The following is a 22,371-nucleotide window of genomic DNA, read 5'->3' as shown; positions in this document are numbered from 1 at the left end:
CAAAGTTTAGTTTGTACTACATTTAGAACTCTGACTCTGCAAGCTTTCAGTTTGTTCATGAATCACAGAGGTAGAAAGAAAATGATTAAGGGCACTAAACTAACATCACTCATCAGAGGGCAGGAAGTAAATGTGACTTCTTAGGTTGCGAGCAGATTGTATTAGCAGTCAACAGTAGGGTTTACAGTGTGCCCAACTTTGTGTAAGGTACAATAATGATGATAATGATAAAATTGTACTATTTGGTGGTGGTAGAAATAATAATAACTAATATTTACATAGCATTTACTGTATTCTAAGGTATTGTTCTAAGAGCTTTACATGTATTAACTCATGTAGTTTCCCCAGTGACCATCTGAGGTAGGTGCTACTGTTATCCTCTTGTAACTCACTTAATCCCCATAGTAACCCCATAAAGTAGACCATGTTATTAAGCCCATTTTACAAATGAAGAAACAAGGGTAAGTAACTTATTCAAGGTCATGCAACTAGTAGTAGAGCTGGAGTTCAGAATCCATGTTCTTAACCACTCTGGTAGGCTCAATAATGGCCTCCTCCCAACCTCACTGGGTGGGGGTGGGCAAATCTTTACTGGTTTGATCCCATTTTCGTTCCATTGCCCTTTCAGTGGTTAATTTGGGAATGGCAGTTTGGACAATAAGATAGCACATGGGGAAGAATTTAACTGCACACAGTGGACTGATCTTGGATGTGAAAATGAATTTTTGACAACTGGAATTAAAATCAAAGTACCTAAACAAATACTTTTGAGCTTTACTTCATGTTGCACTGGCTAGTACAGATTGCTATATTGACAAACATGTTTCAAGAAAATAATTGTTTATATAAAATAGAATTTTAAAAATTTATAAAAATTTTCTGAATTCAAATAGAGGAAATTTTTTATGTCAACATAAAATCATAAACTTTTCTGGGAAGGAATGTTGTTTATTATGTGTTTTTCCTTATACATTTTTTTTTCATTTATGAATTATAAAAACAGCAACCCTATGCCAATAACCACAGAAGTTTTTGAAATTTTACTTGTCCACGGAAATCCATGAAAGCCTGGATGTTGCAAATCTTGGTGAATACTCACTAAACTCCATTCTTACCATCTTGCTTCCTGATCACTTACAGCCTGGCTTTGGGCCTAATCTCTTGATTGAACTGGTTTCTAGAAGGTTACTGTTGATTTTATGGTCTCTGTATACCACCTTTTTTAAACCAAAGATCTTTTTTGACTCTTCTGTAATGTTTAATTCTGTTGCCCATTCTGTCTCTGAAATTCTCTTCCCTAGTAGTTGCTGACAGTGTGTCTCTGTGCTACCTCAGTGACCATTTTCAGTCTCCTTTAGTGCTTTTATTTTGCTCCTTTCTATTTCTTGGTGGTGACTCTTCTAAAAAAAAACACATATGTTTATAATGCCTGTAAATAGTAGGCATGAGAATGAATTAGCCATAAATAGAAGCTGCATGTTGCTAAGTAGACACTATTTAGTAGAGACTGTCTTTTGGTATAAAGCTAGGTTTGTAATTAATATTGAACAGTTTTTTTGATTGCAACAATTGGGTTTTTTAAAATACACACATATATTTAATGCATTATATTCCTTTGCATATACCATTATTAAACTATATCTTTATGGATATCTTGATTCCAGTTGTGTACGTATGCTTTAAAAAACGAAAATACTGTATGGGCATCCTTATGCCTACATCTTGGCATACTCTGTGAGTATCTCCATCATATAAATTCCTAATGGTAGAATTGTTAAATTATGGTGTGTATGCATCGAAAACTTTGGTAGGCATTGCCAAATAGTCTTTCTAAAAGCTTGTATCAATTTGTACTTTTATCAACAGTATAAGTACCACTTTCTCCATACCCCTCCAACAATGAATATAATAAAACTTAATGTTTGCTGACCTAATGGATGAAAAATATTTTCTTTACATTTTTATTTATTTTAATTATAAGTGAGGTTGAGCATCTTTTATATCAGTAGTTTTCAACTGGGGGCAACTTTGCCCCCCCAGGGGACATTTGATACTCTCTGGAAACATTTGGGGGCTGTTAAAACTGGGAGAGGGTCTGGGAAGAGGATTCTACTGGCATGCTGCTAAACATCTTACAATGCACACAACAAAGTATTATTTTCCAGCCCCAAATATCAGTAGTGCCAGGGTTGAGAAACCCTGTTTTATATTAAAAACCCTGTTTTATATTATTCCATTTCATCTTCTTTGTTGGTTTATATCTGTAATTTCTGAGTTATTTTATTGTTTGCTTTAGAGTTTATAGTATACATTTTTAATTTATCACAGTTCACCTTTGAGTGATATTTTACTATTTCATGTATGGTATAAACACCTTGCTATAGTATATTTCTATTTTTCTCCTCCTGGCCTTTGTGTTATTGTTTTAATATGTTTTACTTCTGCATATGTTATAGACCCCACAATGTATTATTATTATTTTACTTTAAACAGTAGATTATCTTTAAATTTTTTAAACAGCTTTAATGAATTATAATTTACATTAGATTGCACATATTTCAAATACACAATTTGATAAGTTTTGACATATGTATATACTTGTGAAACCATCATCACAATCAAAATAATGAACATATTTATCATCCCTCAAACTTTCCTCCTGCCCCTTGGTCATCCCTCCCCAACCCCAGGCAACCACTGATCTGCTTTCTGTCACTATAGATAAGTTAACATTTTCTAGAATTTTATATAAATGGAATCATAAACTATGTGCTTTTTTTGTCTGACCCTTTCATCCAGTATATTATTTCGAGATTTATCCATGTGGTGTGTGTATCATTAGGAAAACATTCTTAATGACAGACATTCTGGGTAATTGGACTGCTGTTATTAATGAGCATGCTGAATTCTAAAGTCACTTGATGTGTTCTTTGTTTTAGGTCATGACCATCCTAGGAGTGATAATCACATGAGAGCACTCATTGCTCCAGATGTCATTTGACCATCAAAAAAAAAAAATCTGTTTAAAAGAAAATATCCATTTGACCAGAACCTTTCTTTATTGAATGGCTTGATGGATTTCCTTTACTCTGATTCAAACCAAAGCTGTCCTGCTCAACCAAAACAAGAAAGGATCTTGCATGAGTCAATCCCAGAATGCCACTTCTACATCACCGATGGGTGAAGAAAACCTCATGAATATCAATCACAGAGACTCAGAGAGCATCACTGGTGAGTCCAGTTTAATAAATGCTGTTGCTTACAGGATAAAATGCATATAAGACCCACCATGATGGAACTCAGCCTCTCTTTCCAGCCTGGTCTCCTCAGAGACCACTGAATTAACCTCTCCATCCCCAGGTCTCCTATCGCATTATCAAAATCTGCCTTGGGTGCTGTTCCTTGTCTACATCTGACTCCCTGTACCGTGTGAGCCCTGGTCAGTAGGAACTGCATCATACTCATCTCCCTTATCTTGTCTTCCTATTCCTATCTTCCTGTCTCCCCAAGAACAGAGTTGCTTATGGTTCTGTGCCCTGCAGTCACCTAACAACAGTATCTGGCACATAAGAGGCTCTCAGGACATATAGGGTATGCAAAAACAGGTACAGCCCCGTAAGTCCTTATCTGCAAGACTAAATTTTAAAAACTCTGTACACCCAAAGTTTTTTCTAAACTTTGGTTCTAAAACTCACTGGTCCACAAAACCTCACCTGTCCAGTTATTTCTAGACATCTCACTTAGTTGGAATACTTGTTTGCTGAAATTGTATTAATGTGTTTAAGTATGGGATACTGCTACAAAACCAGTTGGAGGTGTTATATAACATACAGTAAATGCACAGTACTACTTTTCTAAAAATCCTGCAACCCATCTAAACCTAAAGTTTTTCCCATTTTTTGTTCAGCTTTATTGAGATACCTGCATTAAGATACTATAAAATGCACCCATTTTAACTGTACAGTTTGGTTCAGTATGGCCTGTAGGCCATAGTTTGCTGACGTCTGCACAACAACATCAACACTTGATAATGTCAGTGTTTTTGATTTTAACCATTCTAGTAGGTGTGTACTGGTACCTCTGTGTGGTTTCACTTTCTTTTTCCCTGATGACTAACGATGTTCAGTGTCTTTTCATTGGCTATTTCTAGATATTTTGAGTTGTCTATTTAAATCATTTGCCCATTTTTATATTTGTCTTACTACTGAATTGTAGTAAATATTCTTTATATATTCTGTGTAAATCCTTTGTTAGGTAAAGGGGTGCAAATATTTTCTCCCAGACCATGGCTCGCCTTTTCATCTTCTTAATTGTGTCTTTTGAAGAGCAAAAGTTTAAAATTTTGGTGGAGCCCAGTTTATCAATTTTTGCTTTTATAGTTCATATTTTTTGTGTCATTTCTAAGAAATCTTTGCATACGTCAAGATCACAAAGACATTCTCCTTTGTTTTCTTTGAAGAGTTTTATAGTTTTTGCTTTTACATTTAGGTCAACAGTCCATTTTATAATTAATTTTGAATGTATAATGAAGTTAGGGTCCAGATTTTTTTTTTTCCCAGTTGAATGTTTAACTGTTCCTGCACCATTTGTTGAAAATACTATCTTTTACACTATTGAATTACCTTGGTAATTTCATTGAAAAATCATTTGATTATGTATGTGTGGATCTATTCCTGGACTCTCCATTCTGTTTGTTTAATCCCTAAGTCTATCTTTACATAAATACCACAATGTTTTGATTACTGTAACTCTGTAGTAAATCTTGAAATCAGGTAGTATAATTTCTCCAAGTTTGCTCTTCTTTTTAAAAAATTATTTTGGCCATTCTAGACCTTTCACATTTCTATATAAATTTTAAAACCAGCTTGTCAATTTCTGCCAACAAAGATTAATAGAATTTTGAATGGAATTATATAGACTTTGTAGAGAATTGACATCTTAAGACTATTGAGTCTTCTAATCCGTGAACATGATATATCTCTCCATTTATTTAGGTCCTCTTTAATTTCTTTTAATAGTATTTTTAGTTTTTATTACACAGGTCTTCCACATATTTTATTAAATTTAATCCTAAATTTTTAATTTTTTTCTGCTACTATAAATGACATTGTTCATTTAATTTTATTTTCCAGCTGTTTATTACTAGTATGTAGAAATGAAATTGATTCTTTATATATTGACTTTATATTCTGCAACTTTGCTTAGCTTAGTTTTATTAACTTTCTTGTAGATTCCTTAGCATTCGCTACATAAACCATAATGTCTGCAAATGGAGACAGTTTTACATATTCCTTTTCAATCTAGATGTGTTTTATTTCTTTTTCTTACCCTTTGACTGGGACAGGATTTCAGTATATTTTTGAATAAAAGTGGTGGGAGCAAACATCCTTGCCAAATTTCCAATATTAGGAGAGAAGTTACGGTCTTTCACCAGAAGTTTTTTGAGAATGCCCTTTTTCAAATTAAGAAAGAGTCCTTCTCTTCCTAGTTGGGTGAGAGGTTTTTGTCATGAGTGGGTATTGAATTTTGTCAAATACCTATTTTCCATTACTGAGATGGTTTTTCTTTTTTAGTCCATTAGTGTGGTGAATTCTATTGATTTATTTTTTAATTTTAAACCAGCTTTGCATTCCTGGGGAAAACTCTACTTGGTCATGATGTATTATCCTTCTTATATATTGTGGATTTGATTTACTAATGTTTTGTGTCTGTGTGTGTGTGTGTGTATGTGTGTGTGTGTGTGTGTTTCCCATTCATTGGTTTGTACTCCTTTTTTTGCAATGTCTTTGCTTGATTTTGGTATTAGGGCAATGCTGGCCTCATAAAATGAGTTGTGAAGTATTCCCTTCTCTATATTTGAAAGAGTTTTTGTAGAATTGGTATGATAACATTTTCCATCCTTTTACTTTTAACTTATCTGAATATTTAAAGGACATCTCCTATAGATAGTTTAAAGTCGGATCTTTTTTTCTTTTTTTTATCTAGTCTGACAATCTCTACTTTCTAATTGGTATGTTTAGACCATTTACATTTAATATAATTATCAGGTTAGTTGAGTCTACTGACCTCCTACTTGTTTTCTCTTTGTTCCATTTAAAAGTTCTTTCTTCCTTTTTCCCCCTCATTCCTTTCCTCTTTTGAGTTGTTCGTTTGCTGGTTTGTTTTTTAGGATTCCATTTTAATTCCACTATTGACCTAAGTAGCTATACCTCTCTTTTTTCTCAGTGGTTGCTCTGAGTTTGCAATATGCATTTTTAAATTTATCACAGTCTATCTTCAGATAACGTTATACTATTTCATAAAGTGACACACAATATTCTTCCATTTCCCCCGCCATTGTATTATTCTTGCCATGCCTTTTACATTTACATATGTTATATACGTAATTAATTGTTATTATTTTTGCTTTAAACAATTATAAGTTAAATACATTATGAGAATAAAAGGCTTATATATTTCCACACAGATTTACCATTTCTGTCACTTTTTATTTCTTTTTATAGATTGAACTTTCCATCTTATATCCTTTTTGCCTGAAGAACTTCAACATTTCTTGGAATATAGGTCATCTGGCAATGACTAGTCAAAGTTTTTTGCTTGTCTGAAAAGTCTTTATTTCACCATTTTTAAAAGGTGTTTTCACTGGTGCAGAATTCTAAGTTGACTTTTTTATGCACTTTAATGACATTCCATTGTCATCTACCTTGCACTGCTTCTGATGAGATCATTTTTGTCTTTGTTCCCTCAAATGTAATGTGTCTTCTTCTCTCTCTGCTTTTAAGATTTTCTCTTTGGGTTTCTTTGAGTTTATCCTGCTTAGAGTCACTGAACTTCATTGAAATATGGATTTATAGTTTTAATTAAATTTGGAAGATTTTGACTGTTATTTCTTCAAATATCCTTGCTGCTCCCTCTTCTCTCCTCTTCTGTGACTCCAGTTGCATGTGTGTTAGACTGATTGTTATTGTGATGCAAGTCACTGACGCTCTGGTTTTTTTCCTAATCTTTTTTCATTTTAGTTTCCATTGCTATACCTTCAAGTCTACTGTTCTTTTCTTCTGGATAGTGTCTAATATGTTAATGTTATCCAGTGAATTTTTTTTTTTAATTTTATTTATTTATTTATATATTTTTGGCTGTGTTGGGTCTTCGTTTCTGTGCGTGGACTTTCTCTAGTTGCGGCGAGTGGGGGCCACTCTTCATCGCGGTGCGGGGGCCTCTCACTGTCGCGGCCTCTCCTGTTGCGGAGCACAAGCTCCAGACGCGCAGGCTCAGTAATTGTGGCTCACGGGCCTAGTTGCTCTGCGGCATGTGGGATCCTCCCAGACCAGGGCTTGAACCCACGTCCCCTGCATTGGCAGGCAGACTCCCAACCACTGCGCCACCAGGGAAGCCCCTCCGGTGAATTTTTAAATTTAGATATTGTACTGTAGTTCTATTTGAATTTTATAAATATAGGAATACTTTCTGTTTCTCTTTTCATCAAATTCATGTTTTCCTTTTAAATCTTTGAGCACATTAATAATGGCTATTTCGAAATTGCTGTTTACTAATTTTATCATCTTTGTCTTTACTGGGCTTGTTTCTATTGATTTATTTTCCAACTGGTAATGGGTTACAAATTGCTTATTCTTTGAATATCTAGTAATTTTTTAGCAAATGCTGAATATTTTGAACGTTATGTTGTTTGATGTTTGAATTTTCTTGTCTTATTTGAAAAACTGTTATTATTTTGGCAGGTCCTCAAGTTACTTGCTGATAATATCAGTTCTTTTGAGGCTTGTTTTTAATCTTTGCTATCTAAGTCTCTATATCACAAGACCATACTCTAGTATGCTTTATTCTAGCATGAATTTAACCCTACTACCAGTAGGCATGACACTTCTAGGATCTTTTGATTGTCCTAACTGTTCATGAGGTTTTTCTAATCTGGCTAGATGAAATTCAGGCCTTTCTTCGCTTTGTGTAGGAGAGTAACTTAATAAAGATATGAAGATGTAGAGGAAAATATGAGTGTAATGAGGACAGACCACTTTTGAGGCCATACTCAAGAGAAACAAGAGGAGGCCTTGAACCTAAATGGAGGCAATGTAGCTAGAAAGAAGTGAGCATAAGGAAGGGACATTTGGAGGATAAAAATATTAAGACTGGACAATCAGGAAAGCAATAAATAGTACATTATCAAAAATATGGAAGCAAATAGGATTTGCTCCGAAGGATGTTATTTGAATCTACTAAACCTTGATTGTGTACTCACTTTTAAAATTATTTTTTGGAAGTAGGGAATTGGTAATCTTGAATTTTCACAGAATTTTATTATTGCTTATTAAAAGAAAATTTCTAGGGAATAGTAGTTCTTTAAATGGATGTTACTTTTTTCTTCATTTTCATTATACCCTTGAATGCCTAAGAGTCTGTTTTTAGCTCTGCATGTATTTATAGTCAACTTCTCTTCCTGCAGATTTATAATGACAATCTGTATGTGATATTTTTGTGGCAGGAAAAATTTGAATAGTCACATAGAATTCATAGTAATATTATTTGGATGTATTTTCAGAGCTCTTATTTAAGAGATCTGCTAAGGGTTGAGAGGAGCTTCTTTAGATCCATATTTAAGGTTTTAAATGTACCTCATCTCTGTGATTATATACCTCATCTTTGTGGTTATGAAGCCACTGCTTGTCCTTCTGGGTGAATAGGATTGTCTGATATTGTCAGTCTCCTTGTACTTGATTTGATTAATGTCAGCCTCCTCACTGTTAAGATCAAGTAGTTGAAATTTACTCTTTTAAGGTATGTTTTCTTAAAATAAACTTTGTTGTTCTTTGCCAGAGTTAGAACATGTTTCTTTATGCCACCCCCAAAGGAAATACCAGATCTCTTTTAAAAATGAGAGGGTTGATATGACATCCTGTATTTTCTCTATTTTAAGCTGTAGTATTTTAAGCATATTAAAAAAGATAACTTTTTTTTTTTTTTTTGTAAACTGCTAAATTTGAGAGGTGTTAAATGATGGGCAACATTTGGAACAAGAAGCCAGGAGCAAACACATGAAGGTGGAGAAGCCCAAGCGTGTTCAGAGAAGTATAAGCAGGGGGAGTTAGAGGTGTGTAAGTGAGCGAGTAGTGATGTGAAAGGTATTCAAGACTTTAAATGTATCACATCTTCAGTAAGTGTTAATTTTTTTTATATCTAGCTTCTGTGAGAATGTAGTAAAATGTAATTTTTCCAGATTTTGAAGGATCCTCCCACAGAGTTCAATTCTGTTATTAAAGAACATGTAATTTTATTCCTTTTGAACTCCTTTTCTTCTGGTTGTTTTGTGTTGCCTTTTTTCCCCAAAGCATATAAGTTATTTGAGATCAGATCTCTTGTAAGCAGCACTAAATATATTGATAAGGAAGAAATAAGAAATTTTAAACTTTAAAAACATAGGTGTATTCCCTAAACAATATATTTTTAGATAGGATGCAATTAAAATTCATGGTAGTATTTTTACTGTAGAAGTTCTCGTATTAAAGAAACCTAGAGAAAGACCAACTGTAGTACCAGGATACAGTAATAAAAATCATCGAGACATGGTATTGGCTAATGTTTCTTTGGTTATCCTACTTTGACAAAACTAATTTCACCGATTTTTCTCTGTAGCCTAGAAAATTGAAATATATTGGATTCATTTACATGGAATCTCCTCTTTAGATGTGTGCTCCAATGAAGATCTCCCTGAAGTCGAGCTGGTGAGCCTGCTAGAAGAACAGCTACCCCAGTATAAGCTAAGAGTGGACTCTCTCTTTCTATATGAAAATCAAGACTGGACTCAATCCCCACGCCAGCAGCAACATGGATCTGATGCCCTCTCTCCAGTCCTTGCTGAAGAGACTTTCCGTTATATGAGTGAGTATTTTAGAGTTTGTCCTTTGAACTAAAGATCATGAATATCTTGGTGTTGACTTTTAAAACATTTGACATCCCTAGCCATTGTTCAGTTTGTACCTACTTTAACTTGAACTGATTTAACAACATGAAGAGATGATTCTAATTGTGTTATGTCTGAATGCAGAAAGTTTATCATTCTTAAGACTCTGGGTGTCCAGGGTTGCAAGCATACTCAGAGGTTCCCATTTCTCTCATCTTTTACTTGATACTTTCCTCCAACTGTGTAGAAAAGGGAACTTAAAAAAAAAAAAGTAGTGAAAGTATTTAAAATTTAATATCCCTTTATATTTCACAGCATTTATTATCCTAATACTTTAATATCTTGAGCCATCAGCTTTTTGACTCTTATCTACCCTACTAAACTGACATAGTCACGGGAACTTGTCAAGTCATTAAGAAACAGAGTTCTTGGATACATAAGTAGCTTTAATAATGCCAAGGAGAAATACGTGCACACTATATAGTAATCTTCATCATTTACTTAAGGATTCAGAGAATATTTCAGTGAGAAAGTAAGCCAAATTTGTCCTGAAAATAGGTCTGTTTTACACCACACTCTTTAAAAATGGCAAAATTAAATAGGACACTTTTTAAACTTTCAAGTATGGAGACCTTTTTGCTTTTGACCTTATTCCAAAAATTTGCATTCAGGCTGAGCTTACTTTTTCAAAATTCATTCACTATAAAGATGTTGTATGCATAGTAGCTGTTAGAATATATAATAATTCTATATGTTCAATATTGATATATTTATAAAATTATTTTCATTTGAATTAGATATGAGATTGCATTAGGTCCTAGATATTTTCCCAGTGAGTGCTTCAGTGTTTTTAAAGATTCTAGCTGGAGAGTGATTGTTGTGAAATTCTCATTTTCATAGTAATCATTAACTTTTAATGGTACTTTCCTATAACCAGATTACTTACTGCTCAGAAAAAGAATTGTAAACATTGTTTAAACTTGAATTAGGAACTCAAATAAAACTGTATTTCTGTCCTCAACAATTCTTTTAAGTAGCTGAATATTAAATTAAGGCCCTTAAGGTTTTCTTAACTTTCTAGTTTGAGAAGTTACTTGCTTGAGATTTTCTAGAAAATGCTTTTTAAAAGGAACACTTTTTTATTTCCATTTCCCTTTGTTCCCTGAGTTTTTAGATTTGTGAGAAAATTTCAAACTGAAATTTCATCGGGATAAATTTAGTTTGTCATTATTTTGATAAAGCGGCACAGAAAGTGCCCCATAGTTTACATGTTCTTTGTCCTATATGCCGCTGGAGGGGACAGTGAGGGAGACTAGCTAGAAAGATGTCTTAGATCATGATTTAATGGAGTTACTTTTAAGATGAATTTTAAATAAAAAGACTGGAAAATAAAAGGTAAACAGATTCTAAAATACTTGGTTTATAGGACTTTACATAAACAAACAGTAGTGTTCAAGGGAGCAATTTAAAACTTGAGATTAATAGGATGTTACAAGATCCATACTTCCAGGATCTGGAAAAGTGTCCTATTCCTTTCATCTAATGGTACTATTTTCACTTCAACAATTTGAAAATTAAACTACATATGATACACCTAATATCATGAAGCAAAGAAGCTAGGATCATCATTCATTCACTGATACTTTATCTCTGTACTGTACTTTAATTTCACCATTATTTTAAAGGTATCAATTCTTTGGGTTAGCAGTTCACTCAAATATAAATAAACTTCATTATGAATTTCTATCTTATGAATGTAAAAGATAAGTGATTTACTTTGTTTAGCAAATTGACCAAGATTTTAAAATCACGCGGACTTCTCTGGTGGCACAGTGGTTAAGACTCCTCCTGCCAATGCAGGGGACAAGGGTTCGATCCCTGGTCCAGGAAGATCCCACATGCCATGGAGCAACTAAGCCCGTGCACCACAACTACTGAGCCCTCGTGCTGCAACTACTGAAGCCTGTGCACCTAGAGACCGTGCTCTGCAACAAGAGAAGCCACCGCAGTGAGAAGCCTGCGCACCTAGAGACCATGCTCTGCAACAAGAGAAGCCTGCGCACCGCAACGAGGAGTAGCCCCCGCTCACCACAACTAGGGAAAGCCTGCGCACAGCAGCGAAGATCCAACGCAGCCAAAACTAAATAAAAATTAAAAAAAAAAAAAAGAACTTTAAAAAGCATGATGCAAACTATTCTCTTACCCTTTCCCACAGTTTTCTATCCCCTTGAGATGTCAAGATTTGTGGTTTAGAATAGTTACTACAGACCCTGGCAAGCCATCCTAGGGTTCAGCTCCCTGGTGCTGTTTCAGCCCCTTCTTATCCTGACTTACCTCACATGCCAGTAGATACTCATGCTCATTAAAATGAATTATAACAGCTAATAAAAAGAGGTGGCACAGGCAGAGGCACTTTCTCTCTTATATAACACAAAGAAATTGAAAGACCCATGAGAAGAAAATAAAGAAATTTGGAAGAAAACATGGGCAAGGTTTTGGGATGGGAACCTATCTCACATGAATAAAAGGACACTGGTTGTTCTTTGAAGCCCCTACCAAACCAGAAAGAGATTGCTCTCAAGTGTTTTATTTTAAAAGTAAACAATGGGTGGGTCCAAAAGAGTAATTCCGTCCTAGTCCCTGCCTTACACACACAAAGTTTAAGATACTCAAAGAATGTTTTGCGTGCAGGGTTTTCTTAATTTTATTAAGAGAGAGCCCCACAGTGACATGGGGCAAGCAGTGCGATCAGATCACACTGTGACAGAAAGTACCATTTGTTCGTGTGAAGGCTAAAAATAGAAACCTGATCTGCCTTTCAGGGTGTTTTTTATTTGGGAGTAAGGGATCACCTGTACCACTTCCTAATGCATAAGAAAAAGGGGGGTGGTTATATAAGTTGTAATTAAGGCATCAGTATCACTTGGTACTTGTTAGAAACACAGATCCTTGTGCTACCATCCCAGATCTACTGATTCAGAAACTCTGGGGGTGGGGCCCGTCTGTTTTAACAAGTCCTCCTGATGGTACTGGTGCACACTCAGATTTGAGAACGACTGATCTAAAGCTTTGTCACCAAAGCCATATGGCCATTTCACAGTGACATTAATTGGAGAATTTAAGGAATTAGGGAGGGTGTAGAATTTTGCCGAGAAATAGATTGTAGAAATTATTACTTCTGGTTGGTAGTTATACTTTTCCTCAACTCTGCCCTTGAAAATCATTAACCTGTACTGGCAAGAAAGGAAATACAACAGATAATGTTCAGGAAGCATTAACCATAAGTCAAGTTGTAGAGGTTAGCGGATTTATAATTCCTCGCAACCAGTTCCACAGAAGAATTAAGCCATATGCCCTAAGACATCTATTGTAGAATGAATTACCTTATCACCTCTACATTATGTACTAGGTAGGTATTATTTGTCGGAGAATTGAGAACATGTCTCTCAAAGCATTATCTATGGGGCTTAATTCTCCCCTGGAACCCTGTTGAGAAAGGCTGTCCTAGACGGTATATATGACCAGCCTCCTTTTTGTTCTGCCTCAGTTCTTTTGAAGGCAGTTTTTTGTATTGGAGAAATGTTCTCTGTATTATAGTAGCAAGAACCACTTCTTTGGGGTTAAAACCTCAAGACCTGTCTGTAGTTATTAGGAGCTATTCTAGCTTTTACTCTGCCATGTGAACTGTGTGTTTCATTTTTGTTTTTTGTTGTTTTGCTTTTGTTTTTTGGTGTGGGAGGTTTGGAGAGTGATGAAAGATTAGAAGTCTTTTAAAAATTAGGTAATTGTGGTAAAAACTCTAGACCTTGAAAAAGGACATATGAAAGAACTATTCAAGAACCATCTCATATAAATAACAGGGATATCAAAATGGATTAACATTGGCATTTTCCATCCTGAAAATGATTGGGGGATGGTTGATGTGAAATTATGCAGATATAACATAGAGTAAGAATTAGTGAAGTGCTTATATATATCTCCCCATGTTTTTTCAGGAATATTAGATTCTCCAAATATTAAACAAAAATGTTGAACATTAACTAACAACCTTCAGAAACCAAAAATGTTCTGTACAAATGTTTATTTTCTCCCTGATATATAATTTGTTCTTAGAGAGTTAGAAAGTTCACGTCTGGAAACAAGCAAGGAGCATTGGTAATTTCTGTACCATTTAACGTATTTTATTTTAACCTCTGAGAACTGAAGGGAAAATAGGATTTGACAGAATTACAGTAAAGTCAGCCTGCTTGGCCCTGAATTCTTGGTTACAGAATTACAGTGAAGAAATAGCCTATCGCTTTGGAAGCATTTAATCACAATGCCTAAATACCAAGAGAATACTTAAGAGCTTTGCCCTGAGTACTTTTGGAATCATCCCAAGCAGCCTATCTTTATCAGGAGTATTGTGTTAAAGAAGAGAAGACAGAACTGATTAGGCTGCAGAGAGGAATCCTTTGTGTTCCTCTATGCTTTGTGTTCCTCTATCAATTGAGCAACTCCGTGCAGTTGAGGTGGCCCAGCCTTTGGGGCTTGGTGGTCTATAGACTGTTTCACTTAAAACGTAAGAATTGGAGAATTCTGGTTGCATTATCTAACTTCTTTGCCGTAATAAATATTTAAGCGTTTGAAAATTCATTTTTCCTTTTTGAAATCTCTTAACAAGAGCTGCTACTTTTTGATTGCAAAGATAACATTTGTTCTTCATGGAAAATTAGCAAAAAACTGAACAGAAAACAACAGATCAACCATAACCCCTACTCAGAGATAACCACTATTAACATTTTGATTTATAGCCTTCCAGCCTCTCTTGTGTATAGACATGTATAGATATACCAATACATTAAAAACAAAAATGGTACCTATGTTGTTTTATAACTTGTGTTCACAGATAAATAATCTAATATTTCATCAGATAAAAGCCTTTTGATCTTAGTGGGACTGTGGTAGAAACAGCAACATGGTGCAAAGAGCCCATTCCCATCACTGAGAATGAGCAGACCCAAGTTTTTTCTTATGACCTTGTGAGACAGGAGTTGTTATCACCTCATTATTATTATCTTGGCTTTGCCACTAATAGTTTGCTTTGCCGTCTTGGACATGTCACATAATTCCTCTTAGTCAAGGTTCCTCATATAAGAAAATGAGATCATTAAACTAGGTAACTTCTTAAGGTTCAGCTTTAAATTGTCAGACTATGACAGATGGTAAGCATTTATGGGAAATATATTTTAGTTTCTGCTCACTAAAACATCTCTTTCATCATGTGTGACTGGTACCTCACAGCGTTTTATTACATCCTTAATTTACTGGTTTGACTTCAGATTAAATTTGCCACTTCATCTTCAACTCTTTTTTGTCAGTCGTATAATATAAGCCATGTCATTTACTTTTTATTTTTTTATTTATTTATTTTTTATTTTATTTTATTTTTAAGTATTTGTTTATTTATTTATTTATGGCTGAGTTGGGTCTTCGTTTCTGCGCGAGGGCTTCCTCCAGTCGCGGCAAGCGGGGGCCACTCTTCATCGCGGTGCGCGGGCCTCTCACTATCGCGGCCTCTCTTGTTGCGGAGCACAGGCTCCAGACGCGGAGGCTCAGTAGTTGTGGCTCACGGGCCCAGCCACTCCGCGGCACGTGGGATCTTCCCAGACCAGGGCTCGAACCCATGTGCCCTGCATTGGCAGGCAGACTCTCAACCACTGCGCCACCAGGGAAGCCCTCATTTACTTTTTAAATTAGTTGTATAAAAACTTTTTAACTGAGTCTCCAGGGTTGCTGGTTCTTGCTTTGAGTGTTAACCCTGGATCAGTAGTTTTCATCCCTAGCTTCACATCAGAACATCTGGCATATTTTACATACTACCTGTGTCCTGGACTTCCTCCAAATGCATTAAATTAGAATCTGGAGTTGAGACCCACTGCCCTGCATTACATTTGTTTTTGCAACAATTGGCTAGTTTTCTGTAGTTTAGAGTGTAGATATATTGACTTGATTTTTTTCCCGTGTATTATTGAGACGAGCAGTAGAAGAGACCACACACTGTTAGTACCTGCCTTAATTTTTAATCCTTTGTTCCTGCTATGCTACCAAGTTAAATTGTGAAGATTCCTGGCCCAAAAGCCTATTTCCCTTATTCCTTTTTATTTATACTTATAAATAAAAATCCTCTACTTGTAAATAAAAATTCTTTTGGAGTAAAAATGTTTCTCTCTAGTGTTTTTGTTTTTGTTGTTGTTGTTTTTAGTTTTCTTATTTTCAATTTAAAACTTTTTCAGCTATCTCCTAACACTATCAACCCAGCCCTTTGTTTTACTTTTAACTAGAAGTGAGACTATCATTAATAATTAAGCTCTGGGTAATTCCCAGTTTCATATTTTTAATTTTTATTTTTTTATATTTATTTATTTTTTATTTATTTTATTTTTTTTGGTTGCGCCGGGTCTTAGTTGCAGCAGGCAGTCTCCTTAGTTGCGGCTCACGGGCTCCTTAGTTGCAGCTTGCTGGCTCCTTAGTTACAGCACATGTGCTCCTTAGTTGTGTCACATGTGCTCCTTAGTTGTGGCCAGCGGGCTCCTTAGTTGCTCATGCACATGGGATCTAGTTCCCTGACCAGGGATCGAACCTGCATCCCCTGCATTGGAAGGCAGATTCTTAACTACTGCGCCACCAGGCAAGTCCCAATTCCCAGTTTCATTTTAAGCAGTGGTGCTAAGAAGAAAAATTAAAAGCTCAGATTAAAGTAAAATCTATCTAATGGTGTCTCTTGAGCAACCTTAAGTGTTAAGATGGGACTAAAGAAGTATAGATGACGTAAATCATAGTTTCTGCTGCCAACTCAGTGCATTATTTACAGAAAATTTTAAATCAGGGCTGTTTCATACATACCAGTTGTGTTTAAAGAGTATAGCTATAAATAGTTATATGATACTTAGCAGTTTACTAAATACTACTTAGTAGATTATCATATTTGAACCTCCTAATGACCTTGTGAGATGTTATCAGCTTCATATTATAAATGTGGAATCTGAATCTCAGAAGGGGTAAGTGACTTGTTCAAGCTCACTCAAATACGTGAATTCAGCTTTTCTGCTTCAAACCTCTGATTTTTCACACTTCAAGGCAAACTAATTTTAAAATCAGTCTAAGTCAAACACAAGTCTGTTTCATGTAATGCACTCCAAAGTCAAAAGATCCCTCTTTTATTATGCATCATTAGCTTAAAAAGGTATTGCTTATTGTGATTGTGGAATCATTAGGATCATATCTGTTCTTTTCTTTGGAGCTAAATTAGTCAAGTGCAGTTCCTGAATTTATGGAGTGCCAGAAATAATGGGTTTGAGTTATGCAAGGAATACTATAGTATACAGTTTAGTTTATAGCAAAGGCCTACATATGGTGAAGCTTATCATAAAGAAAAAAGGGTTTTAATTAAGCTAAAAGGTGTTATGGTTCATAATAGAATTACAAGAAGTCCTACAAGTCCTATTCCTTGTTTATTGATATTAGCTTACATGACAGGTGATCATAGATGTTCAACATAATCACAACAGAATTCTAATTAAATTCCTTTATACATAACTCCTCGTGAACTCGCCCCTCAATAACTTTAATTTAGATTAGGATGTAAAACAATTGGTGATTCACTTCATTCTCCAGGCCCACATTCTCTAGTGTGAGTGAACCAAAGTTCCAATCTTATTTTTTTAATTAATTAATTTATTTATTTATTTATTTATTTTTGGCTGCATTGGGTCTTCGTTGCTGCACGCAGGCTTCCTCTAGTTGTGGCGAGCGGGGGCTACTCTTCATTGTACGCAGGCTTATTGCGGTGGCTTCTCGTTGCAGAGCATGGGCTCTAGGCGCACGGGCTTTAGTAGTTGTGGTGCACAGGCTTAGTTGCTCTGCGGCATGTGGGCTCTTCCTGGACCAGAGCTTGAACCCATGTCCCCTGCATTGACAGGAGGATTCTTAACCACTGCGTTACCCGGGAAGTCCCCAAAGTTCCAGTCTCACCAAGGGAAGAGGAGACAGGAGGTAGCTGCCTCGTGATCATTTGATACTTTCTTAATTTATTGTATGATGTACATTTTGTTTGTAGTAATTGGTCTATTTCCTGAGTGTCTAACACATGAAATATTTCTTTCCCTTTTCTTTTTTTACCTATTTTTTTATTCTGAATGGCTTTTTGTAAAAGCTCAGGTTGTTTGTTGTGTTGTTCTCTTTCAATTCTTATGACTGTTTAAAACTTTGTGTTATTTCTATATCCTATAAACTGTTGTTTTTAACTCTCTTAGTTCTAGGCACAGACAGGGTGGAGCAGATGACCAAAACTTACAATGACATCGACATGGTTACACATCTCCTGGCAGAGGTAAGAATATGTCTTTTTTTCTCCAGTACAAAAAGCTAAAACTTGAAGATCATTTAGAATCTATCAAATTTGCATATCAATGAAAAATGATAATGTCTTTGCTCTAGGTTGTTCTGTATGAGGTTGTTACAGATAGAACAACTGGTATACCAACTGGCATTCCAAAGTAGAATGGCTCCTGAAGTTTATTGTTATGAAATTGTAGAGGGCTTAATTTTTTGTTGTGTTATAATGGTGCTGGCTGGCTACTCTGTCCTAGAAAAGCAATCTTTTAAAAAAAAATTTTTTTTAATAAATCCTTACTATGTGTCAGGCCCTGTCCTCATTTTTAAAGACTATATTGATTTTGTAAGTCCCTAAAGTCATAAGTTGAAAGGTTGGGTTGCTGGATCCTAATTAATGGGGTGATCAATAAATCTCACTTGATATCAAGAAATGCCCTCTTGCATTTATAACTATGGTGGTCATCCATTTGACTAACGTATATTAAACACCATTTGTGTGTCAGGCCCTGTATTCATTTGTATATCTGGGCATTAAAATGGATCTTGATGCTTTCTAGGACTTTGCTTTTGAGTTTAGCAAAAATGACTGCAGAATTTTAAACTACCACTTAATTTTATTTGTACTCAAAGAAAAGATGTATTTGGTATTTTAACAGAGGGATCGTGATCTGGAGCTAGCTGCTCGAATTGGACAAGCTCTCTTAAAGCGGAACCATGCCTTGTCTGAGCACAATGAAGCCCTCGAGGAGCAATTGGGACAAGCCTTTGATCAAGTAAGTCTTGGATCAAGTATTTGCAGCATGAAGCAATTAGGTCTTGGGAAATGGAGGATTTATTTTCCTGGGTGTCCCTGAAGTGATGACAATAGTATCCATTGAACTAACCAGTAGAGAAATGAAGTGTTATTGTACAGAGGAGTACTCATGTGACTCTACCTTAGTCAATATAAAAGCCTGTATTCAGTACCTACAGTACTTGTGGCATCCTGCTTAGATTCTAACACTTTATCCTTACTCCTTTCTGTAGACTTTTTGTGTGATCTTATCTTAAATTTATTTTTTAAAAGTGTACCCCCAAATAATAGATACCCAAAGGAAGTATCTTTATTCAGAAACCCAAACAAAAGGAGAAAAGAAAAGGAAAAGAAATTTTTGAAAATATATTTATCCCATAGCAATAAATATTTTTAGTGAGAACTGATTTATTATTAATTTGAATGGTTACATTTTAAATCTTCTATAATTTGTTATTATCTGGTTTCATTTATATTTTATAAATCATCATGTTTAATAACATTCAAGCCTTTGTGTTGAAAGTACTTATTCCCTAGAACTAAAGTTGGGAAGTCATGTAGAGTTATGCAGCTTAAAAATACAAACCTTTAGGATGAGAATTTTTTTTTTTTGACATATATTAAGCGATTTAATGCACAGAATCTGCATATACAACTGTGGAAGATGGCAAGTCTGAAATCCACACGGTAGATCTTCAGGAAGGGCAGGCTGATGCTCCAGTCAATAGGCAGAACTTCTTCCTCAGGGACACCCCGGTTCTCTTCTTTTTTTTTTTCACACACACACACACACACTGTATTTTATGTTTACAAGAGATAAATAGACTGACACCAAGCATTGTACATGGATGACCACAACAAAAGCAACAATGATTGCAATTACCAAACATGAAACACACTCATACTATGTCATAATATTGACATTCAGTCCAGTAATCCTCCACTGTAGCAGCTCCTTTACTTTGCAGTGAAAATTGATTTGTGTATTCTTTGCCTCTGAGTCCTTGTGGGATTTTTTTTTTTTTTAATTCAAACAGAAAGTCTCAAAAATTATACTCATCCTCATCAGTTCACTCAGTCCCATGTAATTAATTTTTTTTTTCATCTTGATCTTTTGTTAGCCCTTTTATGAGTTCATCAGTTTTTCATTAGAGTTCTGAAAGTGCTTATTCATTCAGTTCAGCAGTACAGTCAGTTACCAGAAACCTGTACTTGTCAGAGTCTTTTCCATGAATTTCTTGAAGATGAAACCCTTTTATAGGAACATATTTGCAAAAGCATCAGAGTACACCCAGAACTGTCTGTAAATGACAAAAGACTTAAAAATGACCACGGTTAAAGATTTGATGTAAGTTCATAATAATGCAGTTGACAAGAAAATTAGTTATTTCTGAGATATACATTTTAAAGTAATAACTAGGATTATGACTTATAACATTATACCAGAACATATAAGATTTTTAGAAATTTCATGTAATGTCTGAAACATTTATATTAACATATTTCCATACAAATAACCCAATGAAAGTTTAGTATTAGTTGTTTTGTTTGTTTGTTTTTTTATACTTCAGGTTCTTATTAGTCATCAATTTTATACACATCAGTGTATACATGTCAATAGGATGAGAATTTGAAGTAAGGTTCTATTCTGATACTTTGAAGTTTCTTCCCTTTTGTTTTGTTTTGAACTGTGAATGTATCATCTTATGTGAAATTTTCCTCCTATATTCCTATTATATAGAATATGGAAATTGGCTTTTCTTTTCACCTAGTATAGAAAAAGATGTATTTGTTGAGTTAATGCTGTAAAATTATAGCTTAGGAAGTATCTGAGGTTTGTTACTCTCTTTGTAGCCCTTGTTACTTTAGTCAGTAAAACCTAACAGCTGATTTTATGACTTTGTTGTATGGTGAGAAACAATTGCTCCATGAATTAGAAGCTATATTACTTGTAAATAGTGCAAAATAAAGACCATCTTGTAAATCAAGCCCTTTTGATGTACAGGTTAATCAACTGCAGCATGAGCTGTCCAAGAAAGATGAGTTACTTCGAATTGTCTCCATTGCTTCTGAAGAGAGTGAAACTGATTCCAGCTGCTCTACACCTCTTCGCTTCAATGAGTCCTTTAGCTTATCTCAAGGTTTGCTGCAGTTGGACATGCTGCAAGAAAAGCTCAAGGAACTGGAAGAAGAGAATATGGTTCTTCGATCCAAGGTACAGTCAACTTAATTCTCACTCTCCTTTACCTTAAAGGCTATAAGGTTTAGGTCCAGGTAGTATTGAGGTGAAATATGGCATAACTAAGGATTTGCTATTGACATTCCAGTGGGGGGGGGGTGACAGCCAAGGCACAGGTGTTTGCCTTCCATTGTTACTTAGATCCCACTGAAAAGTGGATAATAGCAAGCTGACAGGTGAAATAGAGAAAGCCACAGCATAGAATATATAGCTTGTGGAGTTTACGCAAATAACTAAATAATTACAACTAAGTTAAGAACTATATTGGAAAACTACAGTGTTTCATGAGCTTATATAATGGGGGGTTGGGGAATGGGTCAAAGAAGTCCTACTTAAACATGTGACATTTTAGCTGAGGCTAAGGGTTAGCCTATCAGAGATATATGTAGTGGAGGGGAGGGGTTGGGGTGGGGATGAGTAGACATGTGCAAAGGCCCTGAGAGGAATAAGGGGGAGATGTTTGTCATGTCCTTTTCCATGGTCTTTATTTTATGATAGATAAAGCTTTATGAGTTTTTGTTTTCCTTTGTAAGTGATGAACTTTTATCTTTAAATAAGTAGTAAAGATTTTTTTAGTTAATACTATAAAATCATTAGAAGATATTATCACATACTGATTTTTTTTTTTTTCTTGAAGGCTTGTCACATAAAGACAGAAACGATTACCTATGAAGAGAAGGAACAACAGCTTGTCAGTGATTGTGTTAAAGAACTTCGTAAGTGTTAATGTATTCTGTTTTATAGCCTTTGGGCAATTCTTTGGTAGGATATCACTAACTCAGAAATTAGATCAATGGTTTCAATAGAAGCATCTCAAGAAACAATTTTAAATAATTGCTGAAAATCTTGGAATATCACATTGAGCCCACAACTCTAAATAAAGTACCATATGTACTTTTAAGAAATATCTTTGTTTCAAATTGTCATCATCGTTAAATAAAGACCTATATTTCTACCCATTATAGCATGTTAGAATGAAAGTAACCAAAGCTCTTATTTTGTTGATGAGGAAATAGCCCTACAGAGAATATGATTTGCCAAAGTCAG

At 35.0% G+C, this 22,371-nt stretch overlaps 1 protein-coding gene across 1 annotated transcript in view; it reads left to right on the top strand.

Annotated features, from left to right (window-relative positions):
• The window catches only part of TRAK2 (trafficking kinesin protein 2), a 63,081-nt gene that overhangs the window by 22,681 nt on the left and 18,029 nt on the right, over positions 1-22,371 (top strand). Inside the window, exons 3-8 of the mRNA XM_061186453.1 lie at positions 2,940-3,231; positions 9,700-9,894; positions 18,211-18,287; positions 18,949-19,065; positions 21,091-21,300; positions 21,962-22,040. Coding sequence (XP_061042436.1) covers positions 3,141-3,231; positions 9,700-9,894; positions 18,211-18,287; positions 18,949-19,065; positions 21,091-21,300; positions 21,962-22,040 — 769 coding nt within the window. The 5' untranslated portion in view covers positions 2,940-3,140. The remainder of the gene's footprint in view (positions 1-2,939; positions 3,232-9,699; positions 9,895-18,210; positions 18,288-18,948; positions 19,066-21,090; positions 21,301-21,961; positions 22,041-22,371) is intronic.

Source organism: Eubalaena glacialis, chromosome 1 (genome assembly GCF_028564815.1).
Source record: "Eubalaena glacialis isolate mEubGla1 chromosome 1, mEubGla1.1.hap2.+ XY, whole genome shotgun sequence".
Taxonomy (NCBI): domain Eukaryota; kingdom Metazoa; phylum Chordata; class Mammalia; order Artiodactyla; family Balaenidae; genus Eubalaena; species Eubalaena glacialis.
The sequence above is the reverse complement of the archived record's forward strand: the minus strand, read 5'-3'. Positions and strand labels throughout refer to the sequence as shown.